The sequence below is a fragment of the Canis lupus genome, chromosome 26, assembly GCF_011100685.1.
Source record: "Canis lupus familiaris isolate Mischka breed German Shepherd chromosome 26, alternate assembly UU_Cfam_GSD_1.0, whole genome shotgun sequence".
NCBI lineage: Eukaryota > Metazoa > Chordata > Mammalia > Carnivora > Canidae > Canis > Canis lupus.
The window spans coordinates 25,397,299-25,425,205 of record NC_049247.1 but is presented as its reverse complement, the minus strand read 5'-3'; the positions used below and the strand labels follow the sequence as shown (position 1 = coordinate 25,425,205).

Here is a 27,907-nt window from a genome sequence, read left to right as displayed (position 1 = left end):
TTAAAAACCCATCTTTCCATTTGGTGAACCCCCTACTCTTCACCTGCAATTCTCATTCCATTTCTCATCTTTCACTGCTCATTCCCACAATCTACTTAAGCCGACACTGATTACTGAAAAACAGATCTCAGAGCTTTAAAGAAGAGGTTTAAAGGTCCTCATATCCAGGAGCTGGCTCTGATACCATGCCCCACCTGCTCAAGGCTGATTATTAACCTAGAGTTAATATAAGGAAAGGGCCATCCCTGGGATGAGAAAGCACCACCTGCAACCATGGCTAGCACATTAAGCCCCAGCACCGTAACTGGGACCCTTGGTCCTCCTGAAATGTCGGACCGCATCCACAATGCTGCTGACATCTCTGTCATTGTCATCTATTTCGTGGTGGTGATGGCTGTTGGGCTGTGGGTACGTAGAAGTCCAGTGGTGTTTGGGATGGGAACCTGAAGGGAAGAGTGTGGTGTGACAATGTGATAAAGCTAAGAGAACATTAACAATTGTTAGATTTCATAATCCTTCTCTCAGAATCATTGTCTTGTGTGTGATATGAGTAATGTTTGCTCAGTTAATTTATTCTCCTACCAACTGCATCATTTGATCAGAGCCAGCAAGCAGCACCTCAGACTTATTCTCACCCTCACTGATATTTTCACTCATTTTTCTCTCCTTTCCCCTTTATTCCCTTTCACTAATTTTTATATTCCCCAAATGAATGAGACCATCTAATGTTTGTCCTTCTCTGATTGACTTATTTCACTCAGCATAATACCCTCCAGTTCCATCCACGTCGAAGCAAATGGTGGGTTTCTAATGGCTGAGGAATATTCCATTGCATATATAGACCACATCTTCTTTATCCATTCATCTTTTGATGAACACCGAGGCTCCTTCCACAGTTTGGCTATTGTGGACATTGCTGCTAGAAACATCCTGGTGCAGGTGTTCCATCAGTGGCATCTGTATCTTTGGGGTAAATACCTCAGACTTATTCTGTTCACCATCTCCAACTCCTGGCATAATGAATAAAGATGTTACTTTTATTATCTCATTTCTTTTATTTTCCTTTGTTATTTTGCTCACTTTCTAAGTGAGTCAGTTGGATGCTTAATTAATTTGCATTCATTCCTTATTTTTAGTGTTAAGCATAAAGCTGCAAATTTACTTCCAAGCACAACTTTAGCGATACCCCACATTATTTTCATAAATGAAAATAAACAGAACAATTAGGACAGAAGTTGAGGAATAGGATTTCTCAAAGTCCCTTCATTTCTACAAAACTATGATTTTGAGATCCTTTTAAATTTGATGCTAAATCACATTTTCTAGGAAAATATTTCTCTTTAGGCGTGCTGAAGGAGTGACCACTATGAACACTCCAGCCAGAGCATCTGTAGCATCCTGGTTGAACCTTCAGTAGTTTGGCCCTCACATGTCCTCCTTTCTGCGTAGGCAATGCTGAAGACCAACCGGGGCACCATTGGAGGTTTCTTTTTGGCTGGTCGAGATGTAGCCTGGTGGCCGGTGAGTGTGTCTAAGTTTCTCAGAGATCAATTTCCTATGTACATGTTTAAGAATGAGTAAAGAAAACATTGGGAATGCTGATAGTTTCTGATGTGCATGGGCTGTCCACTTGCTGGTGTCTCTTCCTAAATCCCTGACCCCGAAGATCTGTCCTGTCATTCCAGTAAACGAGAGTGTGTCACCCATTATGAGAGCAAGAAGTGACTTGGCCAGAGTGGTTAAAGCAGACCAACCAAGCTTGAAATTGATATTTATTGGAGTGTCCAATCAGATATTTCCTTCTTAAGAAGTTCCTCTTCATCCTTCCAGTCATAAGGACTTTCTTCCCACCTACCTCCTCTTCCATCACTGTTCTTGAGTCTCAAAGATGAAGAGAAATCTTTTGAGTAATCAGAGGCAAGCACTAGTCCTGACAAAATAGAATTGGGATGTGGAACTGCTGTAATGCCCATTCTTCCGTTCCCATCTTTTCAGCCCTCAGTAACATCACCTTTTCTATTCAGACATTTTAGGTCAGAGAGTGAATAGAAGCTCATTTATGGCTATGGGATTGGTTGAGCCTTGAATGTTTCATAAAAACAATCTTAAGAAGGCAATGTCTGATGGGACACTCCGATAAAAAATCCACTCTGGCCGGGTCACTTCCCAATCTCCACTTTCATTCATATTATATAATTAGCAGATCCATGAAGGAAGAATGTACTGAGCACCCACTGTATACCCAACCCTCTGTTGATACCATATGGATTCAGAGAAGAAGATGCACTCTCTGGTGCAATGGGGCTCTTGCCAAGGTGGTCAGAGATAAAAATCCGTCAGGGAAGAGATCTGGTGTTGCAACACAGCCCTCATGAACATGTAAAACCAACAAGAGTGGCTGTGTTCCAATAAAACTATTTGTGAATATTGAAACTTGAATTTCATATAATTTCACATTTCACAAAATATTAGTCTTCTTTAGGGTTTTTTTTAGCCATTTGAAAATATTTTTAAAAAAAACATTTTTTACCTATCAACCATATAAAAACTGGGGACTGGCTAGATTCAGCCCACAGGACTCTTGCCCTAAGGAGGTGTGATGGAAACATCTCAACATTTACCTGCTTTCAAGAAATCTGATATAGGTCTTTTAACTCTGATCCTAGTCTGGTTTTTTTGGATTCCAGATGGGCGCCTCTCTCTTTGCCAGTAACATTGGCAGCGGCCACTTTGTGGGGCTGGCAGGGACAGGAGCAGCCTCAGGAATTGCCACTGCAGCCTTTGAATGGAACGTAAGTAACATCATAGGATTTTTCCTTTAAATCCAAACTCAGTCCGTGTATATACTCCTCCTTTGTTGAAGATTTTGCCCCTAGCTTTGCCTTAGCAGTATCAGGGACTCCAGAATGGACCCAGTCTCCACACATGCTCTATGGCCTGAGTTCTCTTTTGATAGCACCATAAACTCCAGGATGGAGCCAGCTTCCAGAGAAACGAACAACATGCCCTTATGGCCCCAGTGGGTGTGGTTATCAGGCTATCAAGAGTGTGGCTCTTTAAACGTGTAACCTTGGACTTCCTTAATCTCTGTGAGGCTTGGGTTCCCCTTACATAAAACAGGAGTAACTGCTTATCATATCTTCCTTACCTGGTTGTTGTGAGGGCAGCATGAGTGATATATGCAAAGATTCTTTGTAAATAGTATTGTTAATGCAAGATTATACCATTACCATTATTATATGTGGCAAGACTTGGAGGACAGTGGGAATATCCTCCTACCATCAAATTGTTTTCTCATTGCTTTGTTACTCAGTATATAATTCCTTCCATTCGAGGATTATTCCTTTTAGCAAAGAATGTATGATCTGGGAGTCCAGCTGGGCCCAGATCTCTCATCTTCTGTCCATTTTACTTCACACATCTTTTGTCCCACTTTAAGCCCCAGGAAAGTGTGGTATCTGAATCATGGAACAGACGAAAGGAATCCACAGCTGTCTTGAACTCATAATTGGTTGATGGGACAAGATCCATGCAAACTTACTTTATTTTCAGACTTAGAGATAATGAAGTGATACAAGCCAAGTCTCTTGAACTACATATTCTTTTCTGTTTTGTTTTGTTTTGTTTTGTTTTTTTGCAGGCTCTACTGCTATTGCTGGTTCTAGGATGGGTCTTTGTCCCCATATACATCAAGGCAGACGTGAGTATCCTATAGGTGTTATCTTGCATCAGTCAGGCATTCATTTAATCATTCTTTCTGCTCAATCATGAAACCATTATCACTTGCCCCAGGGTTTCTGGGCTTACGCTTACCTAAATCCACTAAATGCTATCTCACGCTCTTGAAAATGGCTGCAATCAGCTGTCCTCTTGATCACTATTGTGGAGGTTCCCATTTTCCCACATCCTCACCAGCACATGGTATTTTTCTTCATTCTAATTTTTGCCATTCTGAGATTTGTAAAGTAGTTTATTTTTTAAATTAAGGGTAGGATATACCACAGTTACACCAACTCCCTTTCAACCCTTGTGTTGTCAACCACTGCTGTGCTTCTCTGAACCTAGCTCCCACATTTTTTTCTTCTGCTGCTGGTACTCAGACCATGATGTGCTGTATCCTGGAATAATTCCTGGGATGAGGGTGCTCAGCAGACAAGCGTTCTGGCTCATTCCTCTGTAGGCCACCATTTATTCTTTCTTTGCTCATCTTGGGTCCTTTCTAATATCAGGACTGAACAATTTCTGTTGAAAGATGCTCTCCTTCATGAGTTCTGGACCAATGGACCAATGCCACAGAACTCATGCATGTATTTTTGAATGTACTGTGCAATGCTTAAGGGAGTTTCACACAATTTCTGAGCCACCAAGAGCTCCTTTTTTGCTTAAAAGCAAATTTTATTTGCTGATATTTATCTGCTGATATTATATAAGTATGTATTCTTTTGTACTGGGGGAGATTAAATCATGAGCTTAATCTGCTATGAAGAAACTGGAAAGCTGCACCTTTTATACTACCTACACATCACATAATTAATCTCATATTTCAGTAATGATAATCTCAGACTTTTCTCTAAGTAGGGATTTAATATAATTTCCTTCTTCCCAGTAAAGATAATCACATAAGTATATACCCAAGTATATATTAACAGTTTATTTAATTATCAATTTATCATGTAACCATTAATTGTGGTTCATTAATTATAAATAATATCACTTTTACTAGACAGCAACATTATTGGTGAAAATAATAAAAATTACTTATTGAGCATCTGCCATGCATTTGGTGTTGTTGTGGGTATTTTACATGTACTTTCATATTAAACTCCCACTTTACAGATGAGAAAATGGAGGGTCAGAGAGATTGTCAATTGCCAAAGGTCACACTTCTAGTAAATGCCTGATCTGGATTCTAAGATCATCTGATTCCAATGCCTGTGTTTGGAGGAAAGCCTGCTCTCCCAAGGGAGTGTGCTTTTCTCACCTCTGTATTCCCAAGGTACCACACAGTTACACACGTGCAGGTGCACAAGTGCTTACTAAGTGTTGAATAATCTGAATGTGCTGTGCTCTGAAGGTGAATCCCTGCTGATATCTGTTTCTGCAGGTGATGACAATGCCAGAATATCTGAGGAAGAGGTTTGGTGGGAAGAGACTCCAGATCTACCTCTCTGTCCTCTCCCTCTTCATCTGTGTGGCTTTGAGAATCTCAGTGAGTTCAGTGATTCTGGCATTTTCAATTCTTGAGATTACTTTGGTGGGACTAGAATGCTAGAATCAGAGACATTGGTGTATCAACTATTGACGGCCTTTATGTGTCTGGCTATATGGATGTCCTAACCTACCTAGGATCTTACTACCAATTTTTTATGAAAAAAGAAAAGAAGCTTTAGAAATCCTGCATTCATAGAGTAAAATAATTACAAGTCATGAGAGGTTCCAGAGTGTAAACCTACCTATTCATTAAGGATATGGGAAAAAATGGAGGTACAGGAGGAACAAAATGTTTCATTCAAAAAACACCTAATTTAGTAGTAGAAAAGAGAAGGATTTTCTGGTCCCCTGCTTTCTAGTGCAAAATAACCTCCTTATTCTCTTTGTCAGAACCAATCTAGGGGGTTTATATTTTCATTTTCAACTTATCTGGCACATGAACCAAATGGAAAATTCTTTATATCATTAAACTAACTTCTTAAATTTATTCTATTTTATCTAAGACTGCTCTTATAATACAGATGTCACAAATAAGTGTTAGAAGAATTCTAAAGTTTTTGGAAAGTTCCTTGGAAGATAATCACTGAGGAGAAAAGAAAGGAATTTGAAGGTTCAACAACACATGTAGAAAACAAAGAGAGTAACATTTTCTCTTCATGTTTGGTGACTAATGAAATAATTTCCTCCAAGTTTATGGTTTAGGAAGTTCATGAGAGAAGAATCTGATCCTCATATTTGCTCTTCTGTTGAGTCCTTATCGTAAGTAAACCAGCTGCTCAGATTAGATGGCATGAGCTTCCTAATGCAATGTGAGCATTTTCCATTACCCAATGTATATTGCTACCTGTGCTAGAGATAATAAAGATTCCTGTGCTCTAGGGGTTCACTATATGGTTAAAGATATAAAAACTATACACATGAAATCATTAGCACTTTATGACAATATATGAAAATATATTACGATGTGAGCTGAAATAGATGTGTGGACAAGTAGAAGAGACATACTACAGACACTTATGAAAAGGGGTGGTCCCAGGAGAGCAGAATTGGACATCATTCTCATGGGGGGGGGGATGCGCAGTGCTTAAACAAGTCCTCAGGATGAGAAATTTAGGAAAGGCTCAAAGAAGCAGAGGAGCCTATATGTTCTACAAGTGACTGAATTTCAGTGATCTCCCACTTCTCCTCTGGCTCTGACATCTACATTTTGTAGTCCTAAAAAAACATGAACATAAGGTTCTGGAGCAAAATAACAGTGACCACAGGACCTTGAGGGATGCAGTGTCCAGAAGTGGAAGATTCCCAATGGGAGGAGGGCATGGATTCTTATGGAGCTGGATGGGGGAGCAGGAAAGCCCAAGAGCATGTGTATAACTATGCAAGGTCTGTGGTTGACTGGAAATACACAGTGGGAGGGGTGCATTCTTACCTACAAGGTTATCTTTAAAGTGATATTAATAGTGATTAATCTTACACACGACCTTTTGTATATTACTACACTCTGATAACAGAGTCTGCTATAGTTTTTCATTAAACAGATCATTAAGAGGAGTTAACAAAAGGTTAGCTTTCAGTCTCCCCTGCCCCAAATTTGAAAGAGATCATCTTATTCACTGGTTTTTAACCTCCAATAATACTTCCAATTATACCAACATTATATTGAGAATCATTGCAGACATGATGCAACTTAACCTCTAAATATTTCAGTCTGTATGTAGTATCTTAATAACATACTGATATTCTGTTAGAAAACCAATTGCAAATTTTATTTTTTTAAAGATTTTATTTATTTATTCATGAGAGAGAGAATGAGAGAGAGAGAGGCAGAGACACAGGCAGAGGGAGAAGCAGGCTCCATGCAGGGAGCCCGACGTGGGACTCAATCCCAGGTCTCCAGGATCTCGCCCTGGGCCGAAGGTGGCTAAGCCACTGGGGCTGCCCAACTGCAAATTTAAAAGTCAGGAACTTAATCTCGATACAAAATAATACGTAACTTACAGGATTTATTCAGATATGACAATTATCTTAATAATATCTTTTAATAACAAAAGAAATCCCTGGATCATGAGTTGCTTTTTTCATGAGAAATACTTTATAATCATTGCAAATTTAATTAATCCCATTGAATCATCCATACTAAAATGGCAAGTTTTATGTTATTTATCTTACCACAGTGAAAAAAAATCATTGGTAATAGAGGCTTATATGTAATTTCAAAACTATCAATTTAATGCCTTAATTGCATTATATAAGAGAAATGAAAGTCAAGAAATTCATAATATGATAATGTGTGTTTTAATATGTAAATGATTCAGCATGAATGTACAAGTGGTTAATGCTGTGGTTAAATAACTCCCCTTGCTATGTAAATCAGGATGAATGTAACAGCTATAAATGCAGACAGATGCAGGTATGTTTTATGGCAACTCAAATATAATAAGTGGCATCGCTAGGAGATAGCTTTTCAGAAATGGTAAATAAATTTTTTGCAAACATCCAATTTTGTAAAAAGCTTTATCTTGCCTCAATTTACACAGCAGTTGAATTCCTTGAAAACTCACTGATAAAGTAGCAGAAAGCAGTTTCTGTTCATAACTCAGAGTCAGGTTCTAGGCTCAATTAATAATAGGCTTTTCACCCACTGATATGTCAGGTTTTATTTCAAATATTAGGGGGGAAAGTTAATCATATCCTGGACACCTCTTCCAAATTCAAGTTCTACAAAGAAACCTACCTTTAATTCCTCCAATTCTGAATCCTGACATCTTATCCTATCCCTCAGTTCACTCATGCTTTCCTTTTTCTTCAATTCCATGATCCATCCTTATAATCACTCTTCTGCACATACCCTCAATTTCTTTGTCTATCTTTTCTTACATTGAACTCTCCAAGAAAAACTCCAAACTAGCTTCCCACTTACTCTGTGCATGCACCCAAGGATTTTTACTTGTGTGTTTCTAGCCAACATGCTTATGTGATGTGTCTAGCCTTTTGGCTTGGTTTTGGGTTTTTGATATGGAACCTGAGAGGGTCAGAGTTGAAGGGGCAGATCCAAGTGGGGCCAGCACAAGTTTGTGTTGCAAAAAGATCCAGAAAGCTGGGAAGGATGCTGTGCAGGCACACACATCCAGGTAGTGCAGGGTGCACATGATCTCTGCAGTACCCTCTGCTGGCCTCTAAACCTCAACCAATAATCCTTTTATCTGTGTTACATTAGGATTTTTCTCTGGTCCTCTCAATAACTATTCTAAATGATTCACAACTTTTTTTAGCCACTATACCTCTGCCTCTTATCAGAAAGCCTCATCTCCCACTTTATCTAAAAAATTTAAGTGTGAACCACTCATCTCTCACTTAAACGATCTACATTTGCCTCCTTCTTTCCTCCTTTTCACCAGTCTGAAGATGAAGAGTCTTCTTTTTGTCAAAGACCAACCTCCCAACCTGTGCCTATCTTCATCCTATCTCTTCTCGATGTTTCTGAAATTTCCTTCGTAATTACCTCTCTATCATATTTTCTTCTTATTTTCTATTACCTCAAATGTGCTCAAGCATCCTCCTCCTTAACAAAAACCACTGCTTTACTGTGGCTCTTATATTTACCACTCTAGTTTTTATCATTGTTTTTCTGCATACAATCATGAGAGAGTATTCTATGCAAGCTGTAGTGTAGACATTTCTTACTTTCTGTTCACTTACTCATTGTTCCTCTGTATGGTCAGTCCAATAATCAGTCCTCTGAGGATAAGCTCTGGCTTCCAAGGAGTTCATAAATGGATTGCAGAAATGCCATGTTTATATACAGCAAATATTAGTGGGAAGTCATTGGTGAAGAGCTAAGTGATGCAGAGCATGTTTCTTTCCCATCCTGACTGTTCCCTTTTTAGTCAGATATATTTTCTGGAGCCATATTCATCAAACTGGCCTTGGGATTGGATCTTTACCTGGCGATCTTCATCCTCTTGGCTATCACTGCTATTTACACAATTACTGGTGAGTTTGTTGCTTGTTTAGCTTAATCATGGTATCTTTTGCTGATCTCATACCAAACAGCAATTAGCAACTTCAGTATTAGCCTTGTCACCACCAAGCTTATGGTTACCCTTTTATTCTCAATATGACTGTCAGGCACAGGCACAGAAACATAACAAGAGCCAAGCAAACAGAATCCTCTGTATTATAGGGTGACAGAGTTACTAAAATATTAGACCCATCTATATGCTGCCAGCAAGAGACTCATTTCAGACTTAAAGACACTTGCAGATTAAAAGTGAGGGGATGAAGAAACATTTGCCATGCATATGATGTCAAGAGAAAGCCAGGGTAGCAGTACTTATACTGAACAAAATAAAATTTAAAACAAAGAGTTTAAAAAGAAACAACAAAAAAGGATTCCACATAATGATAAAGGGCAAAATCCAAAAAAATATAACAATTATAAATATTTAGGCACCCACATGGAAGCACACAAACACCTAAATAGATACTAACAAACATAAAGAAACTAATCAATTGTAATACAACAATAGGGGACATTAACACCCCAATTACATCGATGGACAGGTCATCCAAACAGAAAAACAAGAAAAACTGTTTATTTGTATATTTTTTATTGGAGTTTGATTTGCCAACATATACCATAACACCCGGTGTTCATCTCGTCAAGTGTCCCCCTCAATGCCCGTCACCCAGTCACCCCAAACCCCCACCCACCTCCCCTTCCACTACCCCTTGTTCATTTCCTACAGTTAGGTGTCTCTCATGTTCTGTCACCCTCTCTGATATTTCCTACTGACTTATTTCACTCAGCATAATACCCTCCAGGTCCATCCACGTTGAAGCAAATGGTGAGTATTTGTCGTTTCTAATGGCTGAGTAATATTCCATTGTATACATAGACCACATCTTTATCCATTCATCTTTCGATGGACACCGAGGCTCCTTCCACAGTTTGGCTATTGTGGACATTGCTGCTAGAAACATTGGGGTGCAGGTGTCCCAGCGTTTCACTGCATCTGTATCTTTGGGGTAAATCCCCAGCAAGGCAATTGCTGGGTTGTAGGGCAGGTCTATTTTTAACTCTCTGGGGAACCTCCACACAGTTTTCCAGAGTGGCTGCACCAGTTCACATTCCCACCAACAGTGCAGGAGGGTTCGCCTTTCTCCACATCCTCTCGAACATTTGTGGTTTCCTGCCTTGTTAATGTTCCCCATTCTCACTGGCGTGAGGTGGTATCTCATTGTGGTTTTGATTTGTTTTCCCTGATGGCAAGTGATGCGGAGTATTTTCTCATGTGCTTGTTGGCCATGTCTGTGTCTTCCTCTGTGAAACTTCTGTTCATGTCTTGCCCATTTCATGATTGGATTGTTTGTTTCTTTGCTGCTGAGTTTAATAAGTTCTTTATAGATCTTGGGAACTAGCCCTTTATCTGATACATCATTTGCAAATATCTTCTCCCTTTCTGTAGGTTGTCTTTTAGTTTTGTTGACTGTATCCTTTGCTGTGCAAAAGCTTCTTATCTTGTTGAAGTCCCAATAGTTCATTTTTGCTTTTGTTTCTTTTGCCTTCATGGATGTATCTTGCAAGAAGTTGCTGTGGCCAAGTTCAAAAAAGGTGTTGCCTGTGTTCTCCTCTAGGATTTTGATGGATTCTTATCTCACATTTAGATCTTTTGACCATTTTCAGTTTATCTTTGTGTAGGTGTAAGACAATAGTCCAGTTTCATTCTTATACATGTGGATGTCCAATTTTCCCAGCACCATTTATTGAAGAGACGTCTTTTTTCCAGGGTATAGTCTTTCCAGCTTTGTTGAATATTAGTTGACCATAAAGTTGAGGGTCTATTTCTGGATTCTCTATTCAGTTCCATTGATCTATGGGTCTATTTTTGTGCCAGTACCACACTGTCCTGATGACCACAGCTTTGTAGGACAACTTGAAATCCGGCATTGTGATGCCCCAGCTATGGTTTTCTTTTTCAATATTCCCCTGGATATTCAGGGTCTTTTCTGTTTCCACACAAATCTTAAGGTTATTTGTTCCTATTCTCTGAAGAAATTCCATGGTATTTTGATAGGGATTGCATTAAATGTGAATATTGCCCTGGTGGCATGGACATTTCACAATATTAATTCTTCCAATCCATGAGCATGGAATATTTTTCCATCTCTTTGTGTCTTCCTCCATTTCTTTCAGAAGTGTTCTGTAGTTTTTAGGGTATAGATCCTTTACCTCTTTGGTTAGGTTTATTCCTAGGTGTCTTATGCTTTTGGGTGCAATTGTAAGTGGGATTGACTCCTTAATTTCTCTTTCTTCAGTCTCATTGCTAGTGTATAGAAATGCCACTGATTTCTAGACACAGATTTTGTACCCTGCCACACTGCTGAATTGCTGTATGAGTTCTAGCACTCTTGGGGTAGAGTCTTTTGGGTTTTCTATGCACAGTATCATGTCATCTGCAAAGAGGAAGAGTTTGACTTCTTCTTAGCCAATTTGAGTGGGTGTTATTGGTTCTTTTCTGATTGCTGAGGCTAGGACTTCTAGTACTATGTTGAATAGCAATGGTGAGATTGGACATCCCTGTCTTGTTCCTGATCTTAGGGGAAAGGCTCCCAGTGTTTCCCCATTGAGAATGAAATTTGCTGTGGGCTTTTTGTATATGGCTTTTAAGATGCTGAGGAATGTTCCTTCTATCCCTACACTCTGAATAGTTTGGATCAGGAATGGATGCTGTATTTTGTCAAATGCTTTCTCTGCATCTAATGAGAGGATCATATGGTTCTTGTTTTTTCTCTTGTTGATATGTCCTATCACGTTGATTGCTTTAGAATGAATGAACCAGCCTTGCATCCCAGGGATAAAACCCATTTGGTCATGGTGAATAACCTTCTGTTTTTTGTGAATAATATTTTTAATGTACTGTTGGATCTGATTGGCTAGTACCTTGTTGAGAATTTTTGCATCTGTGTTCATAAGGGATGTTGGTCTATAAGTCTCCTTTTTAGGTGGGGTATTTGTCTGGTTTTGGAATTAAGGTGATGCTGGCCTCATAAAAAGAGTTTGGAAGAATTCCATCCCTTTCTATCTTTCGGAACAGCTTTAGTAGAATATGTACGGTTAGTTCTTTAAACGTTTGATAGAATTCCCCTGGGAAGCCATCTGGCCCTGGACTCTTGTGTCTTGGGAGGATTTTGATGACTGCTTCAATTTCCTCCCTGGTTATTGGCCTGTTCAGGTTTTCTATTTCTTCCTGTTCCAGTTTTGGTAGTTTGTGGTTTTCCAGAAATGCATCCATTTCCTCTAGATTGTCTAATTTATTGGTGTATAGCTGTTCATAATTAGTTTTTAAGATCATTTGTATTTCCTTGGTGTTGGTAGTGATCTCTCCTTTCTCATTCATGATTTTATTAATTTGAGTCTTTTCTCTCTTCTTTTTAATAAGGCTGACTAATGGTTTATCTATCTTATTAATTCTTTCAAAGAACTAACTCCTGGTTTTCTTGATCTGTTCCACAGTTCTTCTGGTCTCGATTTCATTGAGTTCTGCTCAAATCTTTATTAACTATCTTTTTCTGCTGGGTGTAGGATCTATTTGCTGTTTCTTCTCCAGCTCCTTTGGATGCAAGGTAAGCTTTTGTAGTTGAGTTCTTTCCAGTTTTCGGATGGATGCTTGTATTGTGATGTATTTCCCCCTCAGGACTGCTTTTCTGTTTCCCAAAGATTTTGAATGGTTGTATCTTCATTCTCATTAGTTTCCATGAATTTTTTTAATTCTTCCTTAACTTCCTGGTTGACCCTTTCATCTTTTAGCAGGATGGTCCTTAACCTCCACGTGTTTGAAATCCTTCCAAACTTCTTCTTGTGATTTAGTTCTAATTTCAAGGCTTTATGGTCTGAAAATATGCAGGGGATGATCCCAATCTTTTGGTATCGGTTCAGACCTGATTTGTGACCCAGTATGTGGTCTATTCTGGAGAAAGTTCCATGTGCACTTGAGAAGAATGTGTATTCAGTTGTGTTTGGATGTACACTTCTGTAAATATCTGTGAAATCCATCTGGTCCAGTGTATCATTTCAAGCTCTTGTTTCTCTCATACAACTTAAACTGGAGATGTTGTGCTTGGAATATCTACCAATTGTAGAAAGCACTACATTCAAGTCACCAAGTTTAAGTATATTATTATCTAAGTATGTCTTAACTTTGGTTATTAATTGATTGACATACCTGGCAGCTCCCACATTCGGGGCATTAATATTGATGATTGTTAGGTCCTCTTGTTGGATAGATATTTTAAGTATGATATAGTGTACCTCTTCATCTCTTACTAGTCTTTGGTATAAACTTATTTTTCTGATATGAGAATGGCTACCCCTGCTTACTTTTGAGGACCATTTGAATGGTAAATGGTTCTCCAACCTTTCATTTTCAGGCTATAGGTGTCCTTAGGTCTCAAATGAGTCTCTTGTAGACAGGAAATAGATGGGTCTTGCTTTTTTATCCAGTCTGAAACCCTGCGCCTTTTGATGGGATTATTAAGCCCATTCACATTCAGAGTTACTATTGAAAGATATGAATTTAGTGTCATCCTAATACCTGTTCAGTCCCTGTTTCATGGATTATTTCTTTGGGTATCCTCTTTCTTTTACAGAGTCCCCCTTAATATTTCTTGCAGAGCTGGTTTGGTGGTCACATTTTTTTTCAGTTTATGCCTATCTTGGAAGCTCTTTATCTCTCCTTCTATTCTGAATAAGAGCCTTGCTAGATAGAGTATTCTTGGCTGTATGCTCTTCTCATTTAGGACCCTGAATATATCTTGCCAGCCCTTTCTGGCCTGTCAGGTCTCTGTGGAGAGGTCTGCTGTTAACCTAATATTTCTTCCCATATACGTTAGGGATCTCTTGCCTTTGCTGCTTTCTCTTGCTTTGCTGATCTTCTCTTTATCTTTGGAATTTGCAAGTTTTACTATTAAATGTCAGGGTATTGAATGGTTTTTATTGATTTTAGCAAGGAACTCTCCATCTCCTGGATCTGAATGCCTGTTTCCCACCTCAAATTAGGGAAGTTCTCAGATATGATTTGTTCATATCTGCTTTCTGTTCCTCTGTCCCTCTCGGGGCCCTCTCAAACCCCAATTAAATGTAGATTTTTTTTCCTTCTGAGACTGTTGTTTATTTCCCTTAACCTTTCCTCATGGTCTTTTAATTGTTTCTCTTTTCTCCTCAGCTTCCTTCCTTGCCATCAACTTGTCTTCTATGTCACTCACTCTTTCTTCTACCTCATTAACCCTCATCGTTAGGACCTCCAGTTTGGAGTGCATCTCATTTCACTGATTTTTAATTTCGGCCTGATTAGATCTAAATTCTGCATTCATGAATCTCTTGAATCTTTTCCAGAGCTACCAGTAGCTTTTAATTGTGCTTCTGAGTTGGCTTTCTAACATTGAATTGTAATCCAAATTCTGTAATTCTATGGCTGAGAGTACTGTTTCTGATTCATTGTTTTGTGGTGAGTTCTTCTTTCTAGTCATTTTGCTCAATGCAGGTTGGCTAAAAACAAGTTGTACTTGTTAGAAGCGCCAACTCTTCTCTCTGTAGCGTTCCAGCCATTTTCTCTTAAATCTCAGGTTGAATTTGTAGGTTTTCAGGATGATTTGAAAGTTATCTAGGTAAGTTGGTGGGGAGGTGACTTGGGGACAATCCTCCTGACTACCTTCCCCAACAAAGTAAGTTGTGGAGAAAAATCCCACTAATGTAACCTGTATGACAAAACATGAGAGACACCTAACTCTGGGAAACAAACAAGGGGTAGTTGAAAGGGAGGTGGGCGGGGGATTGGGGTGACTGGGTGATGGGCACTGTGGGGGGCACTTAGCAGGATGAGCACTGGGTATTATGCTATATGTTGGCAAATTGAACTCCAATAAAAACATAATAATAATCAAATGAAAAATAAATAATTTTTTTTGCTTTGAAAAAAATAAAAAATAAAGTAACTATATGGGAGGCCTTTTGCAAACACTTCATAGAGAATAACCCTTTACTGAAGTGAATAGATGTTCCTGTGTTCCTTTGTGACTCCAGCCAACCACTAGCTGAAAAGTGACACTGAAGTTCTGAGACCTGATGTTCCCCTCTGCTCCCCCTCCTCCTGCCTCTCTGCCCACTCTCTCTCTCAGAAATACCCCACCCTCTCTCTTTCTACCTACTTGGGAATTGTCCAGTTTACTTGCAGCTCTTGGATTTTCCATCTCAGAGATCCATCACTAGGGGTACTCAACCTGACTTTCTGTGGTCCAACATCAAAATCTCTTCCAACCCTGCTCAAGTCAGTGCCCAGGGAACAGGGTTACCTTGATCAATACAGCCTCTCAATGTTAATCCAAAAGTGTGGGTGTAACATGGATAGAACTAGAGGGCATTATGCTGAGTGAAATAAGTCAATCAGAGAAGGACAAACATTATATGGTCTCATTCATTTGGGGAATATAAAAAATAGTGAAAGGTAATAAAGGGGAAAGGAGAGAAAATGAGTGAAAATATCAGTGAGAATGACAGAACTTGAGAGATACCTAACTCTGGGAAACGAACAAGAGGTGGTGGAAAGGGAGGTGGGCAGGAGGTTGGGGTGACTGGGTGACGGGCACTGAGTGGGGCACTTGATGGGATGAGCATTGGGTGATATGCTATATGTAAAATCAAACACAAGAGTCAGTTTCATCTCTATACACTAACAATGAAACAGCAGAAAGAGGAATAAAGGAATCAATCAGCAATATGAATGGAGCTAGGGAGTGTAATGCTAAGCAAAATGAGTCAATCAGAGAAAGACAAATATCATATTATTTCACTCATGTGGAATTTAAGAAATAAAACAAAAAGAGCAAAGCAAAAGAAAAGTGTGTGTGAGACACACACACACACACACACACACACACACACACAAAGAAACAACCTCTTAACTGTAGAGAACAAACTGATGACTACCAGAGGGAGGTGGGTTGGGGAATGGGTGAAATAGGTGATGGGGCTTAGGGCACTTGTCATGATGACCACTGGGTGATGTATGAAATTGTGGAATCACTATATCATACAACTTAAACTAATATAACTCTGTATGTTAACATTATTGTTATGTTATTATATAATATATTATATATATTAACATATTATTATGTATATTAGAATTAAAATTTTTAAAGTTCTTTACTAAATTGAAGAAGGAAGCATTTGACTGCACATCCAGAACATTTCCATTTCAAAAAAAATCTTCAGTATTAGGTGTGAGCACCTTGACTGATGATAATGATGTGACAAGTGTGAAGTGGGGAAATAGTAGTTTGGCTCAGCCATGTGTTCAATACCCAAACTGGCATTTGGAATCCAGCATATCATACACATGGAGAGTCAGAATGAAATAGCAGCTCAGATGTGAAACTGGAAAATCCAGGATGCCTGGGTTCTGAATGGTAGAATCAGGAGGGAAGAATTGGAGCAGTGAGTTTGTTGTAGGGAAAAATTATATGGGAACAGTCCAAGCAGGTTCCCATGGGCCACATCCATTCCCCCAATGTCCAACCCCTACTAACTTATGAAAATGAAATTATACCAGCGCAGTTGGAAAGAATAAAGAAAAATAACAACTGGAACAATCAAGCTAGCTCTAGAGCCATTTCATACACTTAGCATATGTTTCGAAATAAGTGAAAGATGAAGACATGAGTCTTCTATTTACAGGATCAGATTTGTTTTTCCATAGCACTGAAAATCTGGCAAGTCTAGAGTTGAAAAAGAAGTTGTTTGTACAACAATGAAGCAAAACATAAGTCAATGACTCTGTCATTCAACTTATGAAATAATAATATGTTCCAATATAGAGCAAAATGGCTGTGCTCAAATTTTTGAGGACCAGTATAGTATGCTAAATGGAGTGAATTGAAGGATTGTTAAGAGAAACTTTCATGATAATCAAGTTTTACCTTTTCTACTATTTAATATTCAGAAACTCACATGAGGGTAGAATTGCACTATAATTCATAGAAACTTTGAGTCAAGGCCAGGCAAGAGAGACAGGAGATCGATAAGACACATAAGTACCAAGGAGATAATGATGCCAAGAGAAGCCTGTGGCCAATAACTTTTCATATGTTCTCTGCTGAGTTTCTAGGGTTTGGTTTGCGGAGAACGTAAAGGTGAAGGCAAAGAGATGAGGGCACAAGGATAAAATGTCCTGATTCTTTTCTTTCTCTCCACAGGGGGCTTGGCCTCAGTTATCTACACAGACACCCTCCAGACCATCATTATGCTAATAGGTTCTTTTATTCTCATGGGGTATGGTAAGTGATGATAGTGTGCAGTGCCCTGGGGCCAGAAGTCATGAGACTTCTGTTCAGGCCAACTGCTCTTGACTGCTGCCTCCCTGTTCTATCTGGCCGGTCACACGTTCTACCCATTTATACAATTCACATCATTGAAACTTCTACTGAACTTCTTTATTGCTATATTATCTCAGCATGAGGAAAAGAGAAGGAAGAACTCTACTTCCTTTAAAAAAAATTATTGCTCAGGTTTAATCTTAATATGTTTGTGTCTGGAATTGACAAAATTAGTGTCACTGGGTTGATAATTTTACAAAAATATTGGTGCATGGGATTCAATGCTCCAGAAACCACTTATATAGAATCTTCATAAAATGAAAGATTAAATATTAAGAATGGTTAAAATAATGATAACTGTTAACTTCATTATGACTTTCAGATAGAAATTATCAACGTCACTCCCTCTGTTGTTAGAATATACAACCACGGGTTGGATTTTCCTTTATGACGCTTGCTTATTTAGTATCAGTTCATTCTCTTAAGTCATGTAGCAAGCATTATTGATTAATTTATAGCTTGCCTATTTTTGTTTTCTTTCATTATGGTATTTGTTTATCTTTGCACAGGAAATCCATGCACACAGTTAATATAAGTTTATATAAGATAAAAACAAGTTTATATAAGATAAAAACATCCCTCCCTTGTCCTGCAGCCACCACGTTCCACTCACTCAAGCTGCACTGAAAACAACTCTGAATGTGCATGCACCTAATTACAGAGCTTGAAGATAATATGAAGCAAAAACTGATAAAACTACGAAAACAACAAATTCGCAAAGAGTTGGTGATTTTGACACAACATAGATGCTATTAGTCACATACAGCTATTTAAATTTGAATTGATCAAAATTTATTTCAAAATGAATTTTAAAAATTCATTTTCTCACTTGCCTAGCCATATTTCAAGTGCTCAATATATGGCTGGTAATTTTCGTATTGGACAGCACAGATATAGAACAGTTCTATCATTGCAGAAAGTTCTGTTGTACAGAGCAACTCCAGAGACAACTGCTAGTACCATTCCTTACAAGCTTTCTATTTAGCGAACTTCTATGCTATTCTTACTTATGGTTCTTTGGTGTCTAGCTTTGGCTATGCACCTCTGGCATCAATCTCTCTAAGCCTTCTCCTATCCTTAGGATGAAGACAGGGGACTCTCTCATCTCCTAGCATCCTTCATGTATTGTTGCTACAAACCATATTCCCCTTAGCAGAACAGTTTCCTTGTATGGTCTGTATCCTCCATTGGATTGAGTTGCTGTCTTGCACTTTCATTTTGTGCATGATCCCAGTACAAATGTTTGGCACATACAAACATTTTGATGCTAAATGAAATAAGTAATGAAGAAGTAAATTAATATCAACCTCAACTCTATGAATGTATGATACTCTGATGAATTTTGCACTCTTCAAGCTAATACTAAGTGGGCCTAGATGCCTGGGTTCATCCTTCTTCTTTCTAGGGTTTCCATCCATTATGGTTCTTTTCTACGCTTCTCTTGCCTTTCCAGACCCCCCAGTGGACTGAGTCTCACCATTTCATCTCACCACACATAATCTGTTACCTTCAATTTCTGTTCCTTATCTTCCCATTTTTTTATTGCAGCATGAGAATAATAGAGTATTGCATCAGAAAACCAGACTGTGCATAAAGTCAGAATAGCGAGGCTTTGTGTCAGGAACAGAGACCATTGCTTCTGGTCCTTTCAGAGGAGTTGGGGCTTTTCGATGGCTAACTCTGTTAGTATCATTCTGTTACCTGTTTATTTCTGTTTTGAATGGTTGTGAGACACCAAAGCAGTCTGTTGGATAACATTTTTATTTTTACCATCAGCCTAGACACTAAATAAAAATTTTCGAACAAGGGGTAGTGGAAGAGGACATGGGCAGGGGGATGCAGTGACTGGGTGACGGGCACTGAGGGGGGCACTTGATGGGATGAGCACTGGGTGTTATACTATATGTTGGCAAATCGAACTCCAATAAAAATATACATATAAAAAATTTTTCAAGAGCAACATAAGAAGAAAGGTTAAAGAGTGATTCATTTTGTCTACATTGTGAACACATGATAGCATTGTCAATGCCAGTGGAGACAGCAGAAAGACATGGATTCTCTAAGAATACTGAGGACTTGACCAGGCTAATTGGAGGTGCTTGGATACCTCCACCACAAAGGAATAAACAGTAGGTGTCTTAGATTTCTGTGAAACATTTCATTTTATCCAATACTTTTGCAGCATTTGCCGAAGTGGGAGGCTATGAGAGTTTTACAGAGAAGTACATGAATGCCATCCCATCCATAGTTGAGGGGGACAACTTGACAATCAGCCCCAAGTGCTACACTCCTCAGGCTGACTCCTTCCACATTTTCCGAGATGCTGCCACTGGGGATCTTCCATGGCCAGGAACGATATTTGGAATGACCATCGTAGCTGTGTGGTACTGGTGCACAGATCAGGTGAAGTTTGTGTGTGGTGTATAAATGTTTATGTTGCTCTTTTTTCTCTCATAGAAAAGCATCTAGTTTCTATTTTGTACACACATACACACACAAATGCACACACACATACATCATTTAAAGAGTCAGACACTTCTAAAAGGCTTGTTATGAAAAATAGATATACATTGTCCTGCTCTCTAATCTTTTTCTTGTCTCTCAAAGTCAAACATTTTCAGCTCCTTCGGTTAAGTATTTTGGTATGCATATCTCTTCTTTAAATCATTGTATTCAATGCTTGATCAGTGAACCATTGGAGTAGATGCCACCACCTTGGAGCTCATGAGAAATAAATGCTCTAGAAGGTACCCAGACCCGCTGGATCAAAATTTGATTGTGAATTTGATCCTCAAATGATTTAAATAAATACTATATTGCTTCCTTTTGATTTTCCAGTTTTAGGATATTTCTATTGGCTTCCAATAATGAGAGATGGAGGTTTAGCCCTTTCAATTTTCTTTATTCAGTCCTCTACCTCCTGTTCTCCCATCCTCCTAATAAAACTAATTCACAGTTTTGGTGAGATCAGCATTCAGTGCTACCATTTTTGTAATTACATAAATATAATTCACAGCTGAGCCACATGATATTCTGATTGATATTTCTTTAGCTTTCACTTTTCTCTGGAATAAATAATTCTTAATTTTTTGTTTCAATTTTTTTTGTAATCATTACTCATTATACACCAAACCTTCTGCAGAATGCCTAAATCTCCCTTATGTGTTCTTCAAAACATATAAAATATCAGGACTCCTGGGTGGCTCAGTGGTTGAGTGTCTGCCTTCAGCTCAGCATGATTCTAGGGTCCTGGGATTGAGTCTCACATCGGGTTCCCTGCAGGGAGCCTACTTCTCCCTCTGCCTATGTCTTATATATAATCCTCTCTTTCTGTGTCTCTCGTGAATAAATACACAAAATCTTTTTTAAAAACATCAAATATCCTATCAACTCTTTTTCTCATTTTCTCTCAGAGCCTTTGGACTCTCCAAACTGTTGGGTTGATCTCTATGCCTGGTGCCCATCCTAATTCAGGACCCCCTTCACTACCATATTTGAGATTCCCTTTGTCTCATTCTTGGGTTATATCTCTTATTTCCAGTATCCCATGATATCTTCTTTCTTGGTTTACTCCTTCTTTCAAGGCAATTGAATTCTCTGGTAAGTTCCTAAGAAAAACAGGAGATAAATTTATTATGGATTTGTCTTCATATATGAAAATGTCTTCACTCCAGCTTTTCCTAAAGTGTTCTTCTGGCCATGTACACGTGTATGGTTGGAAATAATTTTCTCAAAGTCATAAACTAACTCATTGTCTTCTGACCTCCACCATTACTGGTGAGAAGCCTGAAGTTATTCTTGATCTCTCTGGAAATTTGTCTTTCTTTTGTCCTCAGTATTCTGAAATTTCATCACAACATACTATTTTTTTTCTGTTTTGGGGGAAAAAAATTTTTTGGAGTTCAATTTGCCAACATATAGCATAACACCCAGTGCTCATCCCACCAAGTAACCCCCTCAGTGCTCATCAACCAGTCACCCCAACCCCCTGCCCACCTCCCTTTCCACTACCCCTTGTACATTTCCCAGAGTTAGGTGTCTCTCATGTTTTGTCACCCTCACTGATATTTTCTCTTTTTTTCTTTTTTTTATTTATTTTTTATTGGTGTTCAATTTGCCAACATATAGAATAACACCCAGTGCTCATCCCATCAAGTGCCCCCCTCAGTGCCTGGCACCCAGTCATCCCGACCCCCCCCCCCGCCCACCTCCCTTTCTACCACCCCTGGTTCGGTTCCCAGAATTAGGAGTCTCTCATGTTCTGTCTCCCTTTCTGATATTTCCCACTCATTTTTTTCTCCTTTCCCCTTTATTCCCTTTCACTAATTTTTATATTCCCCAAATGAATGAGACCATATAATGTTTGTCCTTCTCCGATTGACTCATTTCACTCAGCATAATACCCTCCAGTTCCATCCACGTCGAAGCAAATGGTGGGTATTTGTCGTTTCTAATGGCTGAGTAATATTCCATTGTATACATAGACCACGTCTTCTTTATCCATTCATCTTTCAATGGACACCGAGGCTTCTACCACAGTTTGGCTATTGTGGACATTGCTGCTAGAAACATCAGGGTGCAGGTGTCCCGGCACTTCATTGCATCTGAATCTTTGGGGTAAATCCCCAACAGTGCAATTGCTGGGTCGTAGGGCAGGTCTATTTTTAACTCTCTGGGGAAACTCCACACAGTTTTCCAGAGTGGCTGCACCAGTTCACATTCCCACCAACAGTGCAAGAGGGTTCGCCTTTCTCCGCATCCTCTCCAACATTGTGGTTTCCTGCCTTGTTAATTTTCCCCATTCTCACTGGTTTGAGGTGGTATCTCATTGTGGTTTTGATTTGTATTTCCCTGATGGCAAGTGATGCAGAGCATTTCCTCATGTGCTTTTTGGCCATGTCTATGTCTTTGTCTGTGAGATTTCTGTTCATGTATTCTGCCCATTTCATGATTGGATTGTTTGTTCCTTTGCTCACAACATACTATTTTGTGTAGATCTATTTTTGTCCGTTGTGAGGCCACTGTGAGCCAGTTTAATCTGTAAATTGATGTCTTGAATGAATTGGAGGTATTCTTTCTTTGCTTGCTTTTTGTTTTCTTTGGAGACCTTCCAATTTGGGGTGTTGGTCTTCCTCAACTGGTTTTCTAGTATTCTTATCTTTCATCCCCCACATTTCATCTCTTGACCTTTCTGCTCTACTTTCTAGATTTCCTCAATATTATCCTCTGCCTTTGTATTATAACTCCCAAAATCTTATTTTTTGTTTTCTGGATGTTCCTTTTTATAGCATCTGAGTTTGTTATTGTTTTCTGTTTTGAAGTTTTCTTCACCTTAAATAGTCTCTGTCACTTCAAACTTGTAATTTCACCATTTTAACCCATCTTAAACCAATGGCCACTTGTGGGGTCAGTGAGTGATCAGTTTTCTTTTTCTCTATATAATAAACTGATTTCCTCAACATATACCAAAGAATGCATCTGTTCATTGATTTCTGCAACCATCTTTATTATTTACATTTTGTCTCTGACCACCTGACTTATCTCCTGTAAATGGTCTCACATTCACCCTTAAATCTGATACCTGATCTTTCTTGCTTCCTCTCCTCACCTGTAATTTGTATTGTCTCTCCAACTTTCTGCTTCAAGCCCTCTGTCTGAAGATGGCACCCGCTCCCCTAGCACTGTTGCTATCCCTAATAGATTTGTCTCTCCAAAGAGAATTAAGCAGAAAAGGCCATGCCTATTTTCTGACATTCCTTGAGAAGAAAAATGTCAAGAAGTTATGGTATTATGGGTAAAAATACTGCTTTACTAGAAAATTCTTAGTAAAGAGATTACACAACTTACATGAAAATTATGAAATTACATGCATTGAATTTCCCAGAACCACTATAATTGATTCATAACTCAATGTGACCCTCAGAATATTGTGTAGAAATTTAGAGATGAATGCCTCAGAGTTCTCTTCTGATGGCTGCTTGACTCTGATGGATGTTTCTATGGCAATTAGCTTGATTTCTCAAAGGGACGATTTCCCCCTAATGATAGAGAGATACCGATGAGTATATGGCTTATTTGGTGCCTACAACACTAAAAGCACAACTTAAACACAACTTGTGGCGAAGATCAGTAGAGACAGCTTTGTACCTGGAAAAGCACGTGGCCATTGTTGCAATGCAACCTGAGAACTGTAAACATTTTAATAATAGTGATGTGCATTGACTTATATGTAACAAAAGTCTTACAAACATTATACCAAATATTCAGAATGTCCTACAAGAGATAATTTTTTCAAAGATGAGAAACCTGTGTCTCACAAAACCAAATACTCACATAAGAGGAGCAGGTATTTGAGTTCTTTTTTTTTTTTTTTTTTTTTTTTTTTTTGGTATTTGAGTTCTGATTTTACTCTGACACCCATTATTTTCCACTATTCATGAACTCATATCTTATTGTAACATTAATCCCTAAAAAGAAACACTCCCCTTCTTTGAAATCATCCTCTAGTTGTTTAATGACTATGTCATGTTTTCCTGGCAGGTAATTGTGCAGCGCTGCCTATCAGGTAAAAACATGTCTCACGTGAAGGCTGCCTGCATCATGTGTGGGTACCTGAAACTACTGCCCATGTTCCTCATGGTGATGCCAGGAATGATCAGCCGCATCCTATACACAGGCAAGCCATTGATTCATAAATTCTCTTTCTTTTATGCTTGAATTCTAAGTAATGGTTTTAAGATGTATTAAAATCTTGATAAGCTAGAAAACCCATTATGAATGGAAGTAAAAACACAATTCCAGTTGGAGAGAACAGTTTTTGCAGAGGGTCAGAAACAGGAAAATTTGACATATTTGACACCTATATATCCAACAAGGAGAAAATGGCCAAAGAAATTATTATATACCCCCTTTATGGACAATTACACACAAAAGACCAAAGACTTTCTCAAAACTTGGTAAAATGCTGAAGTTATTATGTTTAAATGTAAAAAGCAGACCACAAAATATTATCTCAATGATTACCATAGCTACAAAAAAAGACATTTTTCTGTGGAAAAAGATTAGAAAAGAATTTAAAAAACTAAAAGAAGCTAATGTGTTTAGGGTTAATATCCTGGGAGTTTTTTGAATCATCTTTTGCTATCTGTTGTCATAAAATTGTTTAAGCAAAAAAAAAAAATCGCCACGGGGTTGGACAACTGATGCAGCAAAGGGAGGCTTCAACCTACATGAACATCACCCCCAATAACAATCACAAGTTACACTTCTTCTTAGATATAGGTGGAAAACACTGGGCTAAATGACCGGACACCGAACTAACTTCCTGAATATTATTGTTGTGGCTATTTTTTTAATCTCTGGAGTTCTGTGCTTGTGGGAGAATTTATGCTCTTACAGCTTTTCTGGAGGATGGAATCAGCTCCCCCCATTTGCTCTAATGTTCTAGCTGGGCCATATCCCAAAGAGAAACGCTGCCCCTTACGTCAGTGCAAGGGAAGCTATAGGTATGAAATAAACAGGGACCAGATTCATGTTGTGGAATTCAAAATTGAATCTCCAATGTCCCAGCAAATGTTTTTCCTTTCATCCATGATGTACAGCTTGTCTCTATGTCCAATGGTTGTAGATCTTACCTGTGGACCCCCCTCACTGAACCCACTTATCTGAATCCCTCCTCAGAGAAGGTGGCCTGTATTGTACCTTCTGAATGTGTGAAACACTGTGGCATTGAAGTCGGCTGCACTAACTATGCCTACCCAATGATGGTGCTGGAACTGATGCCTGATGGTAAGAAAATGTCCATGCTTAAGTGAATGGAGAAAATGTAATTATATATAGATGATAGATGGATAGATAGGTAGATAGATGAGTATAGATAATAGTATATTATTCAGCCTTTAGAGAAATGAAACCTGCCATTTGCAACAACATAGATGGACCTAGAAGACATTATTCTAAGTGAGATAAGTCAAATAAAGAAAGACAAATACTACATAATGTAACTTATATGTGGAATCTAAGGAAGTGGAACACATACAAACAGTAGAATGGTGGTTGCCAGGGGCTGAGGGGTGGGGGAAATGGGAAGATGTTGGTCAAAGGTTACAAACTTTCAGTTGCAAGATGAATAAGTTCTGGAGAACTAATGTACAGCAGGAATATTGTACTTAATAATAACGTCTGCTAGAACATAAAGACTCTTAACTCTGGGAAACGAACTAGGGGTGGTGGAAGGGGAGGAGGGCGGGGGGTGGGAGTGAATGGGTGACGGGCACTGAGGGGGGCACTTGACGGGATGAGCACTGGGTGTTATTCTGTATGTTGGTAAATTGAACACCAATAAAAAATTAATTTATTTAAAAAATAATAATAATAACTTCTGCTTAAAATTTGCTAAGAGAATAGATCTCAAGTATGCTCACCACAAAAGAAGAAAACCATAACTGTGAGGAGATAGATATGTTAATTAGTTTAATTGTGGTAATCATTTCACAATGTATACATATATCAAAACAGGATGTTGTACACCTTAACTATGTACAATTGTTGTCAATCATACTTCAATAAAGCTGAAAAAAAAGAAAAATGGTAATGCTGGGACTGCCTCAGAGACCTGACCTGGTCTACAAATGGACCATGAAGAAGGATTATGGTATAATCCTTAATAATCCTAAATTCCATTAATTCAGTTGTCTTCATCAGACATTTCTCTTTTTTTATTGGAGTTCAATTTGCCAATATATAGCATAACACCCAGTGCTCATCCCGCCAAGTGACCCCTCAGTGCCCATCACCACTCATTTTCTCTCCTTTCTCATCAGACATTTCTTGAGCACTTTTTTGAGCACTTTTTAAAAAATATTCCATTTATTTATTCATGAGAGACACAGAAAGAAAGAGAGAGAGAGGTAGAGACATAGGCAGAGGGAGAAGCAGGCTCCATGCAGGGAGCCTGACGTGGGATTCAATCCTGGGTCTCCAGGATCAGGCCCTGGGCTGAAGGTGACGCTAAACCATTGAGCCACCCAGGCTGCCTCTTGGGCACTTTCTATAGGTTACCAGCCCTGTGCTGAGCCTGGAGAATACAGAGATGAATGAGATATAATTCCCATTAAAAGAATCCTTACTCCTTTGGATACAATACGTCTTCCAAGGCAAGGCAATCAAGAGCATTTAAATAATGGATTTGTCAATAAAGGAGTTGCATAGAGTGCAATCTGGGTAGCTCAGTCAAACATCTGCCTTTGGCTCAGGTTGTGATCCTGGAGTTCCAGGATCAAGCCCCATGTGGGACTCTCTGCTGAGTCCACTTCTCCCTCTCTCTGTCCCTCCCCCAACTCATGTTCTCTCTCTCTCTCTTTCTCTCTCTCTCAAATAAATATAAATAAAATATTTTTTAAAACAGTGCTGTATAGGGGCACCTGGTTAAGTGTCTGCCTTCTGCCTTCTGCTCAGGTCACAATCCCAGTGTTCTGGGATCAAGTCCCACTTCAGGCTCCCTGCTCAGCAGGGAGTCTGCTTCTCCCTCCCCCCTGCTTGTATGTGCTCTCTCTCTAGCTCTCTTTCTCTCTCTCTCAAATAAATAAATAAAATCTTTTTTAAAATTAAAAGTTTTGCATAAATACAAACTTATAAAGTCAGAAAGCTAGAAGTTAATATTTATCCTGCTTTCTTTAGACCAGTTATACCCAAATAATAGACCTCAGTCTATTTAATTTAAAACTATTTATTGAGTGCCTGCTATGTGCCAGACACTGCCATGATGCTAAGAAAACATCAGTGAAATAGGCACAAAATCCCCTATATCTTGGAACTCACATTCTAGTGTAATGAGATAGAAAATAAATTACACATGTGGAAAAGTTAAATTACTAGGATGCTAGAAGGTGTTCTGTGTTGTTCAGAAACAGAGCAGAGTATGGGGCTCAGGAACAACTAGGAACAACCTTGTACCTTAGGTCCATCAAAGATCAGCTAACACTTTTGTGATTTTTCTCCTTCCTGACACACATGAGCATTGTTAGGAGGAAGAGAGCATGACCCACAAGTGACATCACCCATCCACCTCATTCAACACTTTGTCCCAGGAGTTTTAGGGGCATTACTAATAAGAGAGAACTGGAGGATGAAGTGACCGTAATATCTAAAACTCTTTGCTCTCCCCACCAAAAACTTCAACAGAACTATCTACTTCTCTTTTCCCTCTCTAGTTTCCTAAGTATTCAGGAAGCTGAGAGGTTCTCTCCCCCAAAGAACGATGGCA

The 27,907-nt window shown here is 38.8% G+C and overlaps 1 protein-coding gene across 1 annotated transcript in view; it reads left to right on the top strand.

Moving 5' to 3' along the window:
- The first annotated feature begins 273 nt into the window (after window positions 1–273).
- The window catches only part of SLC5A4 (solute carrier family 5 member 4), a 48,558-nt gene continuing 20,924 nt past the window's right edge, over window positions 274–27,907 (top strand). The window contains exons 1-10 of the mRNA XM_038574527.1: window positions 274–408; window positions 1,450–1,521; window positions 2,688–2,792; window positions 3,641–3,700; window positions 5,105–5,209; window positions 9,099–9,204; window positions 17,464–17,544; window positions 19,826–20,046; window positions 24,184–24,319; window positions 25,324–25,431. Coding sequence (XP_038430455.1) covers window positions 274–408; window positions 1,450–1,521; window positions 2,688–2,792; window positions 3,641–3,700; window positions 5,105–5,209; window positions 9,099–9,204; window positions 17,464–17,544; window positions 19,826–20,046; window positions 24,184–24,319; window positions 25,324–25,431 — 1,129 coding nt within the window. The remainder of the gene's footprint in view (window positions 409–1,449; window positions 1,522–2,687; window positions 2,793–3,640; window positions 3,701–5,104; window positions 5,210–9,098; window positions 9,205–17,463; window positions 17,545–19,825; window positions 20,047–24,183; window positions 24,320–25,323; window positions 25,432–27,907) is intronic.